The sequence below is a fragment of the Sinohyriopsis cumingii genome, chromosome 11 (genome assembly GCF_028554795.1).
Source record: "Sinohyriopsis cumingii isolate HCF-2022 chromosome 11, ASM2855479v2, whole genome shotgun sequence".
In the NCBI taxonomy this organism is placed as follows: domain Eukaryota; kingdom Metazoa; phylum Mollusca; class Bivalvia; order Unionida; family Unionidae; genus Sinohyriopsis; species Sinohyriopsis cumingii.
In genome coordinates, this window is record NC_142971.1 from 28,354,060 (window position 1) to 28,371,595 (window position 17,536).

The 17,536-nt window shown below is 40.1% G+C and overlaps 1 protein-coding gene across 1 annotated transcript in view; it reads left to right on the forward strand.

Moving 5' to 3' along the window:
• The first annotated feature begins 208 nt into the window (after positions 1–208).
• Positions 209–17,536, forward strand: part of LOC149787823 (uncharacterized) — an 80,778-nt gene continuing 63,450 nt past the window's right edge. Inside the window, exons 1-2 of the mRNA XM_089975589.1 lie at positions 209–344; positions 9,108–9,200. Coding sequence (XP_089831715.1) covers positions 341–344; positions 9,108–9,200 — 97 coding nt within the window. The 5' untranslated portion in view covers positions 209–340. The remainder of the gene's footprint in view (positions 345–9,107; positions 9,201–17,536) is intronic.

Sequence of the window (17,536 nt, forward strand, 5' to 3'; positions counted from 1 at the left end):
AGGCTATAGTGACCCAAGACTTTTTCTCCATGTTCAATTCCCCTTGAGGCTATAGTGACCCAAGACTATTTCCCATGTTAAATTCCTCTTGAGGCTATATTGACCCACGATTTTTCTCCATGTTAAATTTCCATTGAGGCTATAGTGACCCAGAGGTCTCTGTAATGATAATTCCCATTGAGGCTATAGTGCCCCACTTCACTACTGACGTCTTCAACATGTCGCACGTTGTGTATGTAGGAATGATTCCTTTTTCAGCCGGGATGTCAACGCAGGCATTGGCAGAACATTGATTAATATTCTAGTCCGGGAAGTCCACGCTTATTGCTGAGAACACAACATGGGTATACTGCTTTTTTCATGAACGGGCTTTCTTTGATAAATTCACTATTTAATATCGTGATAATTTGTCGTCACTCTGCAATTCTTGTTTTTAATTTTGTAGTTTTATTTTAAAGTTAAATAAATGTATATTTATTTTCATTTTCCTTAATTTGTCCTATTAAATCTTTGAGATTTTTAATTATGATTTACTGTAGCAAGATGTATGCAATGGATATAATCTAAAACAAAGGGGAAAATCCACATAGTAACATTAAAATACATGTAATTTATTTTATTTATCATTTTTAAAAACAGTAGAAGTTTTAGTCAGTTTGTTTGAGCTAGACAATGACGATTTAGCCCATAAGTGAGCATCTCATGTTGATCACTTTTAATTTTGTTCACGAGGTGCAAGCATTCTACACACACGTGACGTGAGTGAGCCAGTTTGGGGGTATAGTCGAGGGCGGATGGAAGTGACCCAAAAGGATTCCAAAAAGGCAAAACGCCAGCATTTGATCCGACTTGGATTTGGTACCTATTAATACTGCCCAGTCAACTCACATGGCAGCTACTGTTTTGATCGATAAACCAGTTCTCTTCGTGGTTTTTGTTGTTGTTGTTGTTGTTATTGTTTTTTTTAAAATCTTCTTTGACCTTTTGTGAATCCACATTGTTTCCTATTTATACATGTAACTGCCTGTGATTTTACATTTCTGCAAGCACAATCTCAAACTCAGCCTCATTGATTATTTTATCTTCGATTGCAACTGAATACAATTTCAACTTGATTCAGACTGCTCTGTGCAGCTGCAAGTAATTCGGAATAGATGCGTATTCGTGAATGCAGTCGCATCGAAATTAATTTGCTACCACCACCAGAAATACCGATTACTATCGACATAGCTCCGACAATAACACGGACTGGTACATCTACAGTTGTTGACTTGATTTCAGTCACACCAAGACCAACAGATGCTGCAGCAGCAAGACCGCAAATAGTATCTACATCTAAATACGCGCGTTTATATTTTAAGATCAGTGTGTTTCTCTTGATAATTTCATTTCGAAACTGTTATCTATTTTTTCACGTCGATAAGACTGAGAGTCCGTCCAAGTTCTTCTATTAATAATACAATCGTTTAGTTTAATTGCATGACAGGCAGACCTTGTCTTGTCTCATCACGCACAGACGCAATACGCACGAGCACTTCTATCCGATTACCTTTTTTACTGGTACAACTGTCATGCAATTATAGAAACCCTCTGTCTCAGCGAGTGTGCCTTCTGGTGGTCGGGCATTATGATCGTTTAAACTCATCGATTGCGTCAGAACCTTTAAAACTAACGATCGTCTTTGCCCAATAACTGTTACTCGAAAAAGTGAGTTTTTGTCGAATAGTATAGTCGAGATCTTTTTTGTCTCAAGTGAGTCAATGTTGATTAAAATTTTCGTTGGTGAACGCAACTGATACATCAATGAATACCACATCGCCACTGTAGAAACAACCCGGAGTGTTTTTGCACCTGGTGCTGCAGTCAGCGCTTCATAGTTTTCACAAACACCCGGCTTTTCCCAGCTCTACATTTCTATTTAACCCTAAAGAAGATTATATTAAGTGTGTATGAGGGACTGGAAACCCCACTTTGATATTCATCTACAAGTGGAACGAAATTGTTGTTGATGTTAACACCCCGAATGTGGTAGATTCCATTAGGTATATAATAATTATAAAATCTAATCTTAAACACAAACCCCAATGACGATTATGTAGCCGCCCAGATAAACATGTAATCCTTCAACAAAATTTCATCTCCGGCAACTAATGCTGAAGATATTACTGTGTAAAGATTAAAAATCGTACTGTCCGGATTAAAGGTGTATATATATATATATATATATATATATATATATATATATATATATATATATATATATATATATATATATATATATATATATATATATATATATATATATATATATATATATATCCTGGCATGAAATAAAGACCAGGATGCTTTTTATCATTTATCAGCATTCCTATTTCACCCAATGTATCTTTATTTCCACTTATGATAAACAAGTATGATCCGACTCGCGCACTTTTAAGATGTGACGTTCAGGTATATCAAAACCATTGTTAATAGAATGGAAAATATGTCGACCACTTTCTATGGTTGAGGGTATCTTGTGTTTAACTCCTTCTTTGACTAACATTTTGTTAAATATACCAGGTTTTGTCTTGTTAAAATATTTTGTTAAAATATGATCAACCTAGCATTTGATATAAACAACCGACACGCCACGGTCTCTGATTTCACTGTATTCAGTGACTTTAACCAGGTTTTTATGCGACAGCGCCTTTCAACTTGACAGTAACATCTTGAATGTTTACGTTTAACGTTTTCAGTTTGCTAGTGTGATTTTCACCTGGGTCGACAGAAACAACACGACCAGTATTGTTTTTGTTATGTATATTGTTATACATATCTGCGAGCGTTTTGTTAATCGCTGTGATTAACGTTTGAAAATTTCTTCGACGATTTATAAACGTGGTTACATGTGAATCATACGCAGATCGCAGTGTTGTTAATTTATTCTCAATTGTGTCATTGATGTTTACGCATTTCTTCGTTGCGGTATCATCGTCTTACGCTTGTTCTCTCAGAATAACATAATATTTGCAAGTTCATCCTTGTCAAACGCGGTGAGACTCATAAGATAAACAAGCTCATATCGTTTTGCATACGCTGATAAATCAACGTCGCCATGACGAGGTTTACCTTTGACACTAGCGGCAAGATATCTACCATTATACATTATTAACCTGTCAAAAACGGTCGCTAGTGTATTCGTGCACGACTTTATGTGGTCTTGCTTTTGACCTTGACAAAGCGCTAAGTAAAGCAAGTGCTTCTGGTGGATCTGTCAATATATGCGTTGCTAACGTTGAATACCAGATCGGGAGGGCATCTGATTTACTATTTTCGTATTTGCCAGCAACGGATTTATCAGTAGCGGATTTGTTAGCAAATCCAGCGACATATTTTAAAATAAAAATAAACAACACTTCGTGGGTCAATAACATATGCAACGCAGTGAGTACCTGGACCAGAACTATCATCGATATTAATGATACCAGTTCCAATGTAACTGGTAACTGAACACACATGAAAACTCCTCTAAAGTGTTTGACGATTAATCACTGAGTTGTATCAAGTAAATCGAAATTGGACATGTGAAGCTTTCTTCCTGGATGTTTTAGTGAAATGCTCCTGGCATTCGTAGGTCCCGTCCGTTTTTGTTGTTGTTGTTGAGGTCTTTGGGCTGGTCTCTAGACCCTGTCCCGTCGCTTTTTTCAATGTCATCCCGGCAGCCGTTCAATCGGCGCCGAGGCACTGCTTTTTCAACAGCTGGAGCTAATATAGCTGCAAGAACTGAGAATTATCTCACCAGTCAATATTGTATCGTCGATCGCACTCGCGAAAAGTTCAAGTTTAATACCAGTCTTTGATTTCTTTGCGTCATTAAAGTGTTTCATCTGACGTTCAGTCAGCTCCAACTTTTTGGGGCCTTGCAACACCGTTGATTTCAGTAATAGTGTTGTTCCAGAATTCCTTTTTGATACCGATTGCAGCTTTTCAATTTGACCAGGTGTCTAGGTAATATTGACTAGTTGATATGACATTTTATACAATATCATGAATGTTTCAATTACATGTTTTCTACAGGTGCATCAACGACCCTCATTCGTCTACTAGCGCCTTCGAGCTGTATTGTTTTGTCTGATAATGTGATAATATTACAGAGATTGCTCTGTACGCACCAGGAGCAGCTGGTGGTCGTGCTACACAAACTCAAAAAAGTGTATGTCAACGACTGATTGTTTGAATAAATCCAAGTGTTCCATTGAGAAATAATAGATCTGATATAGCGCTGTTAAATCCCTCTGGATATCTGCAGACCAGAATCAACATTATGTTCACGCCCCATAAATGTTATCAAATGATGATAAACACGTACAACATGATTGTTCCCAAATCCAGTAACACTTCTTCTGATAGTTCTTGATTAAAACTGCACTAACCCCGTGTGTATCAAACAACAATGGGTTTCCTGCTATGAATCTGCTCTGGCGGCATACTGAAGCGCCATGAATATATGTCGTGGTGTTGAATCCCCCTGCTGTGATGCTGAAACTCTCTGCTGTGATGATATATGCCATGTGAATAACCCAGCAACATTACTTTGGATACCGTCTGTTATCATCGTCAGCCACACAAGAGATCAACCATAGTTCTTCAGTCAGCGATAGTGTCATTGATGGCATCCACAGCAAAAGTTATTTATCGCCGTGGCAAAGTCAACATTTTTTTCATTTGCCTTCAGAAGTTGACCTTCGATTTCAATAAATGCCTCAGCGGGCTAGAAATATTTACTTGTACCTGAAGTTCGATTCTTCTACGTGTGTTAGGTACACGTGCATAATAATAATAATAATAATAATAATAATAATAATAATAATAATAATAATAATTCCGCACTGATTCATCTTTGAGGATGGGCGCGTCAATGTCAAATGCGGGATCAGATATACGCTTGAACATTTCAGTATATTCGCTTTTGTTTAAAACGACGTCGAGCCAGACCATTTCCTGTTATCAGACTTGCAATAATATTTTTTCTCTATCCGCAGCTTGCTGTTTTGTTAGTGGCACGCTAGCTAATTATTTTAGTAGTTCATTTGCAGCTTGATTTATTATTTTACTGACACTTGTTGGCATCACTTCTGTGCTGGGTAGTTTTACTAGCAAAGGTTTCGTTGTATTAAGAAAATGCTTTACCAGCAACATCACCAACGGTGCCAATAGATTTATCACGAACGACTTCAATGGCTTTCATTCATAATTGTTTTCCAATCCGGATAGCTTTTGGAACTACCGTTCTGAAGAGACCTTGAACAGCATCACCATGTCTATCTCCGTAGATAACTTTACATTTTGGTAATCTTGAATTTATCACCCTGACCGTTAAAAGCCAACATTGAACATTGTGTATAATCATGCTATTTTGTTATCACTGATCCAATTCTGCCGTCGTCATCTTAGACGTCAATCACTGTACTAGTCATCAATGATTTCATCTATGAGTACCCGATAGACGTGTTTATCCATGACACCTCCTGTGAATGAACGCTGACAAATCTCAGCTGCTTCATTGATTGATCTCGGTGCAATCATTGCCGGATCGTCTTCCACCAATCAGAATTTCTAGTTGATCAACATCAGCGAGGACGCTATTGGGGCAAAGTTCATCGTAAATAACCGGGATCCAATGATTACGTTACCACCTTTTTTACGCCTACGATGGGTTGGTCCCTCTCCGATTTTTATTCTCCTGGTGGCGTTTCGTTATGCAAGTCTGTTTGTGGTTCCAGAGCTCGCTGTTGTAGCGTCATTGACACAGCTTCTTCTTCCTTCCTTATTTCAGATCTAGATTTTACACCTGATTTTCTTCTTTCTTCTGCTACTTTTTTTTAGCTTACTCTTCATTTCTTCCTGCTTTTATTTCACTTTTCATGTCGTGCTCTTGCATCATATTCCTCTACTGTTTGATTAAAGATTCCAAACTTTTCGTCTTCCCTTTTGATGTGCTGAATATTAAAAGCAACGCGATATTCATCTTTGACCGAATCGGTAGATTTTACAGTGTAAACATATTCCGGATTTACATGTTGATCTCTACGACCGTATCCAAATGAGGAAATATCAAGCAATTTGTCTATATCCCTGATAGCTACAATAACTTCCACAGTAACTTTATCTAATATATTAGCTCTAACTTTGAACTTATGACTGCGGTTGAGGAGGTTGCTGGGGTGGTGGTTGAGCAGGTTGAAGACGACCAGCAATATCAGTAAGTAGTGTCTCAAGAGCTTTATGTGTTTTATCAGTTGCTGTAAAAAAAAAATTGGTTAGTTCCACAATTGGATTTAATTAATTGCTCTGTACCTTCTGTAAATTCCACTCAAGCTTCCTGATGCTGATGTAGTCGCTGGCCAACATAATCAACGACGTGGAGATATTTCTCAGTCGTTGTCGAGCTAGTTTACCTGTACGAGATTCCATATTTAGCACAGAATCACTCATTATTATTAATATAACAAAGATTTAATTTCACACCCACTGTCGCGTCAAAAGTTGCACACACAAATTATATACTAAAATGTACTACACCACCGCCTACTATATTTTTCTACAGTAGGGGCTCTAGTAATATTTGATGGAAGGTTCGTCTTTTGGAATAGATTATTATAAAGTCGGGGTGGGGTTGGGGTGTCGGTCAACCCTTCCCCGCTTTATTCAGCCATTGGTCATTTGCAATGGGATTTCTTTTATACAGATCTTTCCGAGCTAAATAAGTCCATTTTTTGGAGGTCGGTTCACTCCCTGTTTATTCAGCCATTAGTCGTTTTCTATGGGAATTTGTTTTACAGATCTTTCCCAGGCAAATGAACGCCTCCCATGGAGATCGGTTAACCCCCACCCCCACCCCTCGCTGCTATACGACTTGAGCTGTTGGATTCCCTTGGCACAAGAGACATAGTCCACGGTAGATTAACTGATTGAGAGGAAAGCATGACCTAAATATCTCACAACTGCCAATAAGAGTGTGACTTATGACCCTTTTGTTGATTATGAGGGCCTATACGGCCATCTCTGAGGATTACGTTATCAACTTTTGCTTTACGTATTTGTTTATCCAACAATACTGAAAACAGAAAATGAAGACTTTTCCCTCCCACTTATACAGAGAAGTTACATGTGGCCCAATTATAGGTATTGGTCATTTTCGAGTAGCTTGTCCCACCGAGCTGCATCCCATAAATACACTGACACCCTGCTACTTTTTGGCAGAATCTTGACGTTTCCTACTGCACCAATATCAAAGTACAGTATTTAGCTGTCCTTGCGCAACGCTACTGAAATATCATCGCTTTATCGCTTCGTTCTATTTATAAGAGAATCTCGTTATGTACTTTCAGAATAAAATCAATCACGGGCTTGCTACGGTTGAAAATTAATTGTACAAGTAGGACTTGGACTTGTTTGGTTGTTAAATCGCATTATCTGCTTTTCCCCTCCAATCAGTCCTAAGGACCTTAAAGAAGATGGACAAGGTTGTGCGCATTGGTTCAAAGGCAATGAAGTTCAGAAGAACATGTTTCCTACCGTCAGCTAGGAACTGGCATAGGATACAGGTGGGCCGAACAGTGTTGGTTGAATTTATACCAATTTGATTGAATGGTGTATTTTTCATTTTTATAGGGTTATTTTTCACTGATATCCAAAACTGACTTGTGTATCCATGTTGGTTTTCTTTGATGGAGGAAATCTAAGAGAGGTGGCAACGATTATCTGGAAAACATATTGCTGACATGTATGAGCCAGTCGTGGTTTGATTCATCTTTTAGGACTAATTGCCGCAATGCAATCTAGTATTCTACGGTATCTTTCTGGCATGTAATACCGTCTAATAAGGTTAAGATTTTCATGCTAATAGCTTTGATATACGAATAACTCCAATCAGTGTATACTCAGGAACAAGCGCACAAATTGCATCTGGCGGAATACTTTACAAAAGTAGTTACATCAATATATTTAACCTTAATTGCTTCAGAGTCATAAACGTTGGTGTATATCTGGTGGGAGACAATTTGTTTAACTCCATTTCTTCCACCGACCTATCTGCCACACTTTAAAACTGATAAAACACACGGAGACCTCTGATAAGCACGAATTTGCTGTATACACCTAAGATGCAAACTGATCGTATTTTAGTTGAATTATACATAGCAACTCTGAACAGTAACTAAACAAATTACGGATCACATTTTCTTAATTTATAGGTTAAACACGTTGTCATAAGCAATATAATTATGAAAATTTGATCATTAAATTGAAACAAATATGAAATGAATGTGCTAATGAAGTAGGAGGTAAAGGCGTTCTGTTGTTGTGTCATTTGCAAGCTCATATTTACTAAAATGGTCTATGGTTATCTGGTGGTAATGGGGTTTGCAGTCCAAAAAATATTATTATATATATTTAATTAGACCGATAAATCAGTCCCACACCTGTTACGATATTGACTGAAGTTTTACGGTTTGGTATCGCCTGTTTATTAATTGCGATTTTTAAGACAGTTCCGTCTGAACACATTGGTGTACATTTTATATACTTACCAGTATTTCTCGCTGGTATTGAGCTGCCGTCGACCCAAGTTTTCTTATGTACATAATATTTCTGGTTCAAATCCTATGCTCGACGAATTGTAAATCCACGTGGAATAACATAACCCTTTGTCCTGTGGTCAGTTTGAATTTCGCGCTAGAGATGGCTATTACCAGATACCGCTAAGTGTCTAATCTATACGCAGGTGTGTTCCGGAAAGATTTGCATGCAGTAAAATTCCATATATTAATAAACAGGTTACATCAGACTGACAAATTGTCCATCATTATCAATACACATTTGGGGGTTTATTTATCGGACTCAGACTTGTTAAGCATGTAATAAATGATAGGGCTGCCATACTTGTATGCTTTAGAAATGAGAAATAAATTGTTAACAATGGAAGTAAAGGGACAATGTCCAACGTTTCGAGAACATTGCCTTTATTTATTGAGTCAGTATAATTATTGGTAAAAGAAAGATCCGTTAAAATATAATCTAACCGTTTGCGTGCCATTATCCTTTAACTCTGTTATGTTATTCAGAGAGGGTTACCGAGGTGGATACAGTAAGTCCGCCTGTAGAAGACACTTCATCATCAATATTCTGTCGGAGCCCGACTCTTCGAAAATATCGCGGTAAGGATATTTTTGACATCTCTCTCTATCTCTCTCTCTCTCTCTCTCTCTCTCTCTCTCTCTCTCTCTCTCTCTCACACACACACACACATACACACACACATGAAGAAGTAGAGAGCAAAGGAAACAAGAATAATATAAATGATATATTTAATTGTCTATGACTATTTGGAATAGGCATAGAGAAAGAAAGGAGTTCATGTTTACTTCCCAACTTTACAATTCGATACGAAGTTCACAGTATATACTCTATATCTGGATGTGTTCACATCCGTTTTATTTTCACTTTTTTGCTGTCAGCAGCCAAAGCGAATGAAAACGGTAGCGAAATATAATACTGCACCCATACATTATATGAGTAGTGAATAGGGTCACTTTAGCCTCAATGGGAATTAGCATTACAGAGACCCCTGGGTCGTTTTAGCCTCAATGGAAATTTAACATGGAGAAAAATCGTGGGTCGTTTTAGCCTCAAGGGGAATTTAACATGGGGAATAGAGTTTGGGCTTGTCTAGGGACAAGGGGAATTGAACATGGGATTTTTTTTTAAAAAAAATTTTTAAATTTAAATTTAAATTTAAATTTAAAAAAGGGGTAGGCAATTGAAAAGTCATTCTCTTTTCGAGAAATATGGCTAGCCCTGAAAAGGGCCTTTGGCTTTCTTCTGCTTCTTCTTCTATTTCCTCCATTTCCTCATCCATCCCCTAATCTTTCCCCAAATTCCTTTTTTCTTCTTCTTTTCATTTTCCGGTATCCAGTCCGGGTGTCCCATGGCTCGGAACTTCTGTTGGATTTTTATCCAGTTATTGTTCAGTCTCTCATATTCTTCTTTTTTCTTCCTATTCTCTTGTTCTTTTCTATCTTTTGCCCACCTGTCCTTAATTTTCTGCACTTCTTCCTCTATTATCTTTTTCATCTTTTCTTCTGCTTTCTTTAGTTGTTCAATGCCCCTTTTCACGAACTTCCACTCTGACCATTTCTCTAGCTCTTCTAAATAGCATCTCACTGCTTTTACTTTGTCCATAGACTCTTTTATAGTCCCCACTCTTACATACTCTGGTTGAATCAATCCTCTCAATCTCTTAACTTCTTCCTCTATCATCTCCTCTATCATCTTCTTCGCTAATTGTAGTTCATTGACATAGTCAAGACTTTTTCTCAACCTCCATTCTCTTTCTATCCTTTCAATAGTATACTCTCCATCTATCATCCAAAAGTAAACATTTCTTAAGTCATTAAACAACGCCGACACTTCCATCTTGTATCTGTTATTCCGTAGAATGGTTCGAACATCAAACCTTGTGGGTTCTTATAGTGAAAGCGCGGACGTGATCGAAAACATCCCCTCTAAAACATAAAATTGATCTTACCTAGATCATGACCAAACATCGCGCGGACGTGAAGGAAAACATCACCCACTTTTCTCATTTCATATAATAAAACCCGAACTATACTCTCCACATACGCTAAGAAATAATAAACTAACCCATAATCTACTTTTCACACAAACTTACGTGAGCAGTTACTAACACAAACACACAAACACATTCACTAGCAATTTTCTGTCTCTGGGATTCTGAAATTTCCTCTCTCCTCTTCTTTGTTTCTTCTCTCCTCCTCTTCTTTTCTTCTTCTTTCCTCCTCCTCCTCTTTCATTCTTGCTTCTTCGACAATGGCCTCCGCGGCCAGTTCATTTAGTATGCGCCTGGCATATTCCAGGTGCATCTGGAGTTCTAGCAGTTTCACAATTCTGGTGTTCATTCTTCTGGTGGTGTTGATCAATCAACAAGGGTAGCTAGACTGCCGAGCGAGTTTCAATTTATACTGAAAGCGCGGACGTGATGGAAAACATCCCCCTAAAAACATAAAATTGATCTTACCTAGATCATGACCAAAAAACAACGCGCGGACCTAAAAGAAACACTCACTCACTTTTTATGCTACCCATTCCTATTCTAAAATTTTTTCATGAATCACTTCAATAGACTATCCACATACGCAAAGCAATCCAATCTAACCCCAAATCTACACCTCAAACAGCCAAAAAAAACCAAACATCATTTTAATCTACTATCCATACCAACGTACGTGAGCACTTACAAACACAAACATATACCCTCACATTTTTTAAAAAAAAGAGTTAGTGTTTATATTCACACTACTCTACCTACACACATTGGCAAATCGATGGTTATTTCTTTTCTAGAGTACTGGGGTAGCCCTGAAAAGGGCTTTTTTTGTTTTTTGTTTGCTATGGCAATCTTTTAGTTTCAAAGAATCCGATGTCCTCTGAGGATAGACTTTCTGGCGATAGGTCTGCTTCTTCGGAAAGAGAAGAAGAACTCTTTGGTGTCGATACGACAATCGACAAAGCCTCTGTCAGCTTCAGGTTGCTGCTGCTGTTGTTGTTGTTGCTGCTGCTGTTGCTGCTGCTGCTGTCTCTGAAGTCTGTACTTCTCTGTCCATTCTTCTTTCTCCCTGTTCACTTCTTCTCTGAAGAGCTCTTCTATCAGGTCTTCAGTGACTTTTAACATTCTCACATTCTCTATTTCTTCTGGCTTCGGTATCAGACTGTGTCTGACCCTATGCAAATTCACGTAGGCTTCGTTTAGCTTAGCTAGTTTGGAGCACATCTTCGTAGGAGGATGAGTCGACAATGGATGGTTAGACTGGAAACAACCCCCGGTTCTTAAAGTCAAAGCGCGGACGTGAAGGAAAACATCCCCCACACGGTTTTCGAGCCGCAACGTTCAGTGAGTGTCATGAGAGGGATAGTAAGAAATGAAAGAGCATGAATCCAACATTCTTATAGCTAAACAAACCACAAAGGCATTTTTTTCAAAACACAACATTTTTTATTCAAAAATCACTTAACACTAACCAACAACAACTCTAACATATTTTAAACAATAATCCAACATGATAACATCAAACATTTTTTCTTCAAATACAGTCTACTTTAAACAGGGCTGACAACGTTGTGAATGAAATTGTGATTTCCACTGTTGGAAATCATTAGGCCATTGATGGACACTACGTTTCCTAGCTTGAGACAAAAGATAAGCATAATGGTCACAAAACCATCGATCTACTTTCACATCGTTTCTTGAAGAAGAACGAGGATCAAAATGAGTCACTAAATGTTCTAAGGAATAACCTAGGCTGCGATGATGCAGAAAATACACACAGTACTGTCCACACACCAAGGAATCTGTGCCTTGTAATTTCACATTATTGAATCGGGTGGTCTGAGCATTTCTTCTCATAAAGTCAATGATATCGTCTTCCAAAGGAGGCAATCCGTACGAATCGAAATATTCCACACATCCTTCTTGAGGAAAGTAGACGGCTACACAGTGGGTTCCTGGGAGATGACTGTCGTCCGTGTTGATCACTTAAGCTAGATGGTCTTTAGGTTTGCGATGAGGGAGTTCATCTTTAGCACAGACAGCAGGATTCCAAGAAGACGTATACGAACTGTGGTTCAAAAGGTAAAAAAGTTCCCAGGTATCCATTTGTGTTGTTTTTTCTTCTTCACAGGTAATAATAAGTCGTCAATTCGATCCTGACTTTTTGCTTGAAAATGTCTGACAAATAACCGTTTCTTCGTTTCGTCTCTTCACTCTGATTCAGGAGAGCTTCGATACGATGGATCTCTTGAGTGGTTAATGGTGGACAAGAATGTTCACGCAAGTCTTTATACCACTGGTGTAACACGTCTTCGTCCGAGATGAGACTCCAAGCCTCGTCCAGATACTCGTCCAATTTTTCTTCTTGACTCAACATCAGGCATTTATCGTGTTGAATTTGACTGGGATGATCGTTTTGACATCCATAGCAATTTTTCTTGATCAATCCCGTCATTTTTTCCACCAAGTGTTTGGCAAAACAGGAGACTAAATGGGCTTCTTGTTCTGGCCATCTCGATTTCATCATGATCACTTCTTCTTCTTTTTCCACGGTCTCCTCACATTCCATCTTTAAAGTTTCTCCACTAGGTAAAGAGGGATAACAGTCTTCCATGGCTTCTAAAAATCTAGAATGACTTCTCTCAAACTGTTGATTTCTATGGTATTATCGAATTCGGCATACAGGATGACGTTCACTGTTGCTGGTAGTTCTTTTGCAAACTGAAGTTCCACACGAATCTGGCCAGATTTTATAGGGTGGAAATGTCCCCCGTCGCTGCCTTGGTCTGGAGTGAAATCGAAAGCCCACAAAGCATAGCCTCCTGCGTAATCGTCGTACGTAATGCAGTGACTGGTGTTGGTTCCTAACTGGCCGGTGGCTTCGTACAGGGACAAGTACGATCTCAAGTAATTCATTTTTGTGGGATCAAAGTCAGGTTCGAAAGGTCGGGTACACAAGGTCTTGCCATCGCGACTGACTTCGATTTTCTTCACGTCGAAGTGTTTAAAGTTGAAAGGATTTTCAGCGAAGGCTCCGTTGAAGACAAGACACACACCTTTTTATATACGCTGGTCTGCCATGACTATAAATTAGTCTATGGTGTTTAAACTTGAGTCATTTGACGTTTTGCACTCAAGATGAAACGATCCTATTCATTCGAGCAGAAAGAAGAAGAAAGTAAGAGGCAGAAACGTGATCTATCGCCTCGTACCAGAGCTGAAATCTTGGCACAAATTCATGCCGGTAATTTTGAAGAGGACATGAGTGAACCATAATTCAAGCCCAGAGAGACTTCCTCTACCACCCTTAGACAACCCTGAAAAGTACTATTCCATTCGAGAGACAGAAAAGCGCTCCTCTAGAAAATTTAGAACCACGGCTTACACGTACAGGGTGAAGTTTAAAATTTCAAGTCCGACGTACCGTTAGAGAAAGCAGAAGGGTTCATCACCGAGGTGTGGGATTCTTTGCTCACCACACTAAAGCGACAATGTCAAGCCAAAGAAGACTGTTGCTTGAGACTTTCCATAGAACACGACGGTTTGAAATCCCCTGTTTGGATCGAGTTTAGCAGCCCTGCAGAATTGACCCCTTCCAAAGTCATGGACAAGAATCAACACGTGCAACAATCCAATGACCAGTTTGACATCACCGATGGAAAAGCCACATTGTTTATGACCCACGTCTCTCCTCCTCAAGGGACCGGACAACGCTAAAAGATGTTATTAGTGAACGACCTTCGCAGCATTAAGCCTCAAGACCAGATGTGTTTAGCCAGGGTTATTGTGGTGGGACGAACCTATGCCAACAAGAACGACACGGTAGAATGGAAAAGAGACTGGGAGAACATTCGACAATCGGACCGAGCCAAACAACGAAGTGAAGCAGAACTCCTGTTACAACAAGCCGACCTGTCCACAGACACACCCTGTGGCATTCCTGAGATGCAAACATTGCAAGATATCCTAGCTCCACGCTACACCTTGAAAGTGCACCCTCAAGAAGTGCGTGGACCTCTGTTGTTTCGAGGCCGAGACTTTAAAGATGGAAAATACATTCACCTCTATCATCACGATGACCATTTCGATACCATTACCAGTATCACCGCATTCTTGGGATACACTTATTACTGTGAGAAATGTGACTATGGTTATAACAATCGAGAGCAACACAAACATTGTGGATCGAAATGCTCAGGATGTTTGGCCTCACCACCCTGTCTGAACGAAGGACAAGAACCAGTGCATTGTCCTGCTTGTCTGCACACGTTTGTCAGCCCTACCTGTTACCAACATCTGAAGACGCAAGGTTCACAGCAGAAATGTGCTTGTCAACTCCTGAGATTGTGCCCTACGTGTGGACAGAGCATATGTACCAACAGTACCAAGGCACACGTATGTCGAGGAAAGAAAAAATGTCACATTTGTCACCACATCGTGGACTTGGAACACCAATGCTACGTTCAAAAATACCGCCCCAACCAGAGAAAGAGGATGGTCACAAGAAGATGAAAGGCAATTTCATCTTTTTCGATTTCGAATGCATGCAAGAGACCGGCATTCACATTCCTAATTTCTGCGTGGCTCATCGAGCGTGCGAGAAGTGCATTCAAGAACCTATCTTCAGTCATTGCCCTCACTACAGCAAGATTCCTGGAGGGCGTGAAAAAATCTTTCGGGGACCGAACACGCTAGCCGATTTCGCCCGATGGGTCTTAGACCCCATCGACAAGACGTGGAGCCAAGAGGACATCGAACGTTACGGGGATTGTCATCGCCATGCCACGGTGATGGCTCACAATTTCTCCGGATACGATGGACAGTTTCTTCTCAGATACTACACGGAACATTTCACCGAACGTCCTAAAGTCACTTTGAACGGAGCCAAAATCATTTTCATGCAAGTGGGACAAGTACAGTTTAAAGATTCGATGAGTTACTTGGCCATGCCTTTGAGTCGAATGCCTAAAACGTTTGGAATGACAGAAATGGCTAAAGGGTACTTTCCACACTTTTTCAATACGGAAGCCAATCAACATGTCGTTCTATCCCATTTGCCTCAGGTTCACTATTACGACCCTGACAACATGCGTACCGAACAACGAGAAGCTTTCTACGCTTGGTACCAGGCTCACGCCTCGGACCCTTTCGACTTTCAGGAAGAAATGCTAAAGTATTGTCGTTCCGACGTGGACATTTTACGGTGATGCTGTGGAAACTTTCGAGAACTGTTCATGGAACACGGAGGGGTCGATCCTTTGAAAGAAGCTTGCACCATTGCCAAAGCGTGTTCCTTAGTGTACCGGCAACGATTCATGCCTGAAAACACCGTGGCTGTGATCAGTCCTCAATCGACCAACTATGTCAAACGTCAATACTCGGTCAAAGCCCTACGTTGGTTACATTACTTGTGCGACAAGGAAGACAAGTGGATTCAGCATGACCGTAACGGAGGAGGCGAAAAGACCATCGGAACGCATTCGGTCGATGGCTGGGATCGTGTACGAGTTTAACGGTTGCTTATTTCACGGATGTCCCGTCTGTTACCCTGACCGTGGCACTAAAAATCAGTTTTTACAACGAACCATGGAAGACTTGTACCAGGACACTTATCACCGACGCCTAAAGTTAGAACAGGAAGGATACCAAGTGGTGGAAATGTGGGAACACGAATACGATCACCGTTTGAAAACCGATCCCGAGTTTAAACGCCTCGTGGAAAGTTACCAGTTCATGGACCCCCTGAACCCGAGGGATAGTTTGTACGGAGGAAGGACCAATGCCACCTGTTTGCTGTACCAGGCTGACGAGCAGAAAGAAGAAGAAAGTAAGAGGCAGAAACGTGATCTATCGCCTCGTACCAGAGCTGAAATCTTGGCACAAATTCATGCCAGTGATTTTGAAGAGGACATGAGTGAACCAGAATTTGAAACCTCTAAACCAAGTTCGCTACCCTTAGTCAACCCTGAAAAATACTATTCCATTCGAGAGACGGAAAAGCGCTCCTCTAGAAAATTTAGAACCACGGCTTACAAATACACGGTGAAGTTTAAAGATTTCAAGGCTGAAGTGCCGTTAGAGAAAGCAGAAGTGTTTATCACTGGGGTGTGGGATTCTTTGCTCACTGCACTCAAGCGACAATGTCAACCCAAAGAAGACGATCGCTTGAGACTTTCCATACAACACGACGGTTTGAAATCCCCTGTTTGGATCGAGTTTAGCACCCCTGCAGAATTGACCGCTTCCAAAGTCATGGACAAGATTCAACACGTACAACAATCTAATGACCAGTTTGACATCACCAATGGTAAAGCCACACTGGACATGACCCACGTCTCTCCTCCTCAAGGGACTGGACGCAAAAAGATGTTATTGGTGGACGACCTTCGCAGCACCAAAAAGAGTCTCGTCCGAATTAACAACCCTCAGGACCAGATGTGTTTAGCTCGAGCCATCGTGGTGGGACGAACCTATGCCAACAAGAACGACACGGTAGAATGGAAAAGAGCCTGGAAAATTATTCGACAATCGGACCGAGCCAAACAACGAAACGAAGCAGAACTCCTGTTGCAACAAGCTGGCCTGTCCAAAGACCCACCCTGTGGCATTCCTGAAATGCAAAAATTGCAAGATGTCCTAGCTCCACGCTACACCTTGAAAGTGCACCCTCAAGAAGTGCGAGGTCCTCTGTTGTTTCGAGGCCAAGATTTTAAGGACGGAAAATACATTCATGTTTATTATCACGATGACCATTTCGATACCGGATTCCTGGGATATATTTATTATTGTGAGAAATGTGATTATGGTTATAATAAGCAACACAAGCATTGTGGATTGAAATGCTCAGGATGTTTGGCCTCTTCACCCTGTCTGAGCGAAGAACCAGTGCCTTGTTCAACTTGTCTGCGCACGTTTGTCAGCCCTACC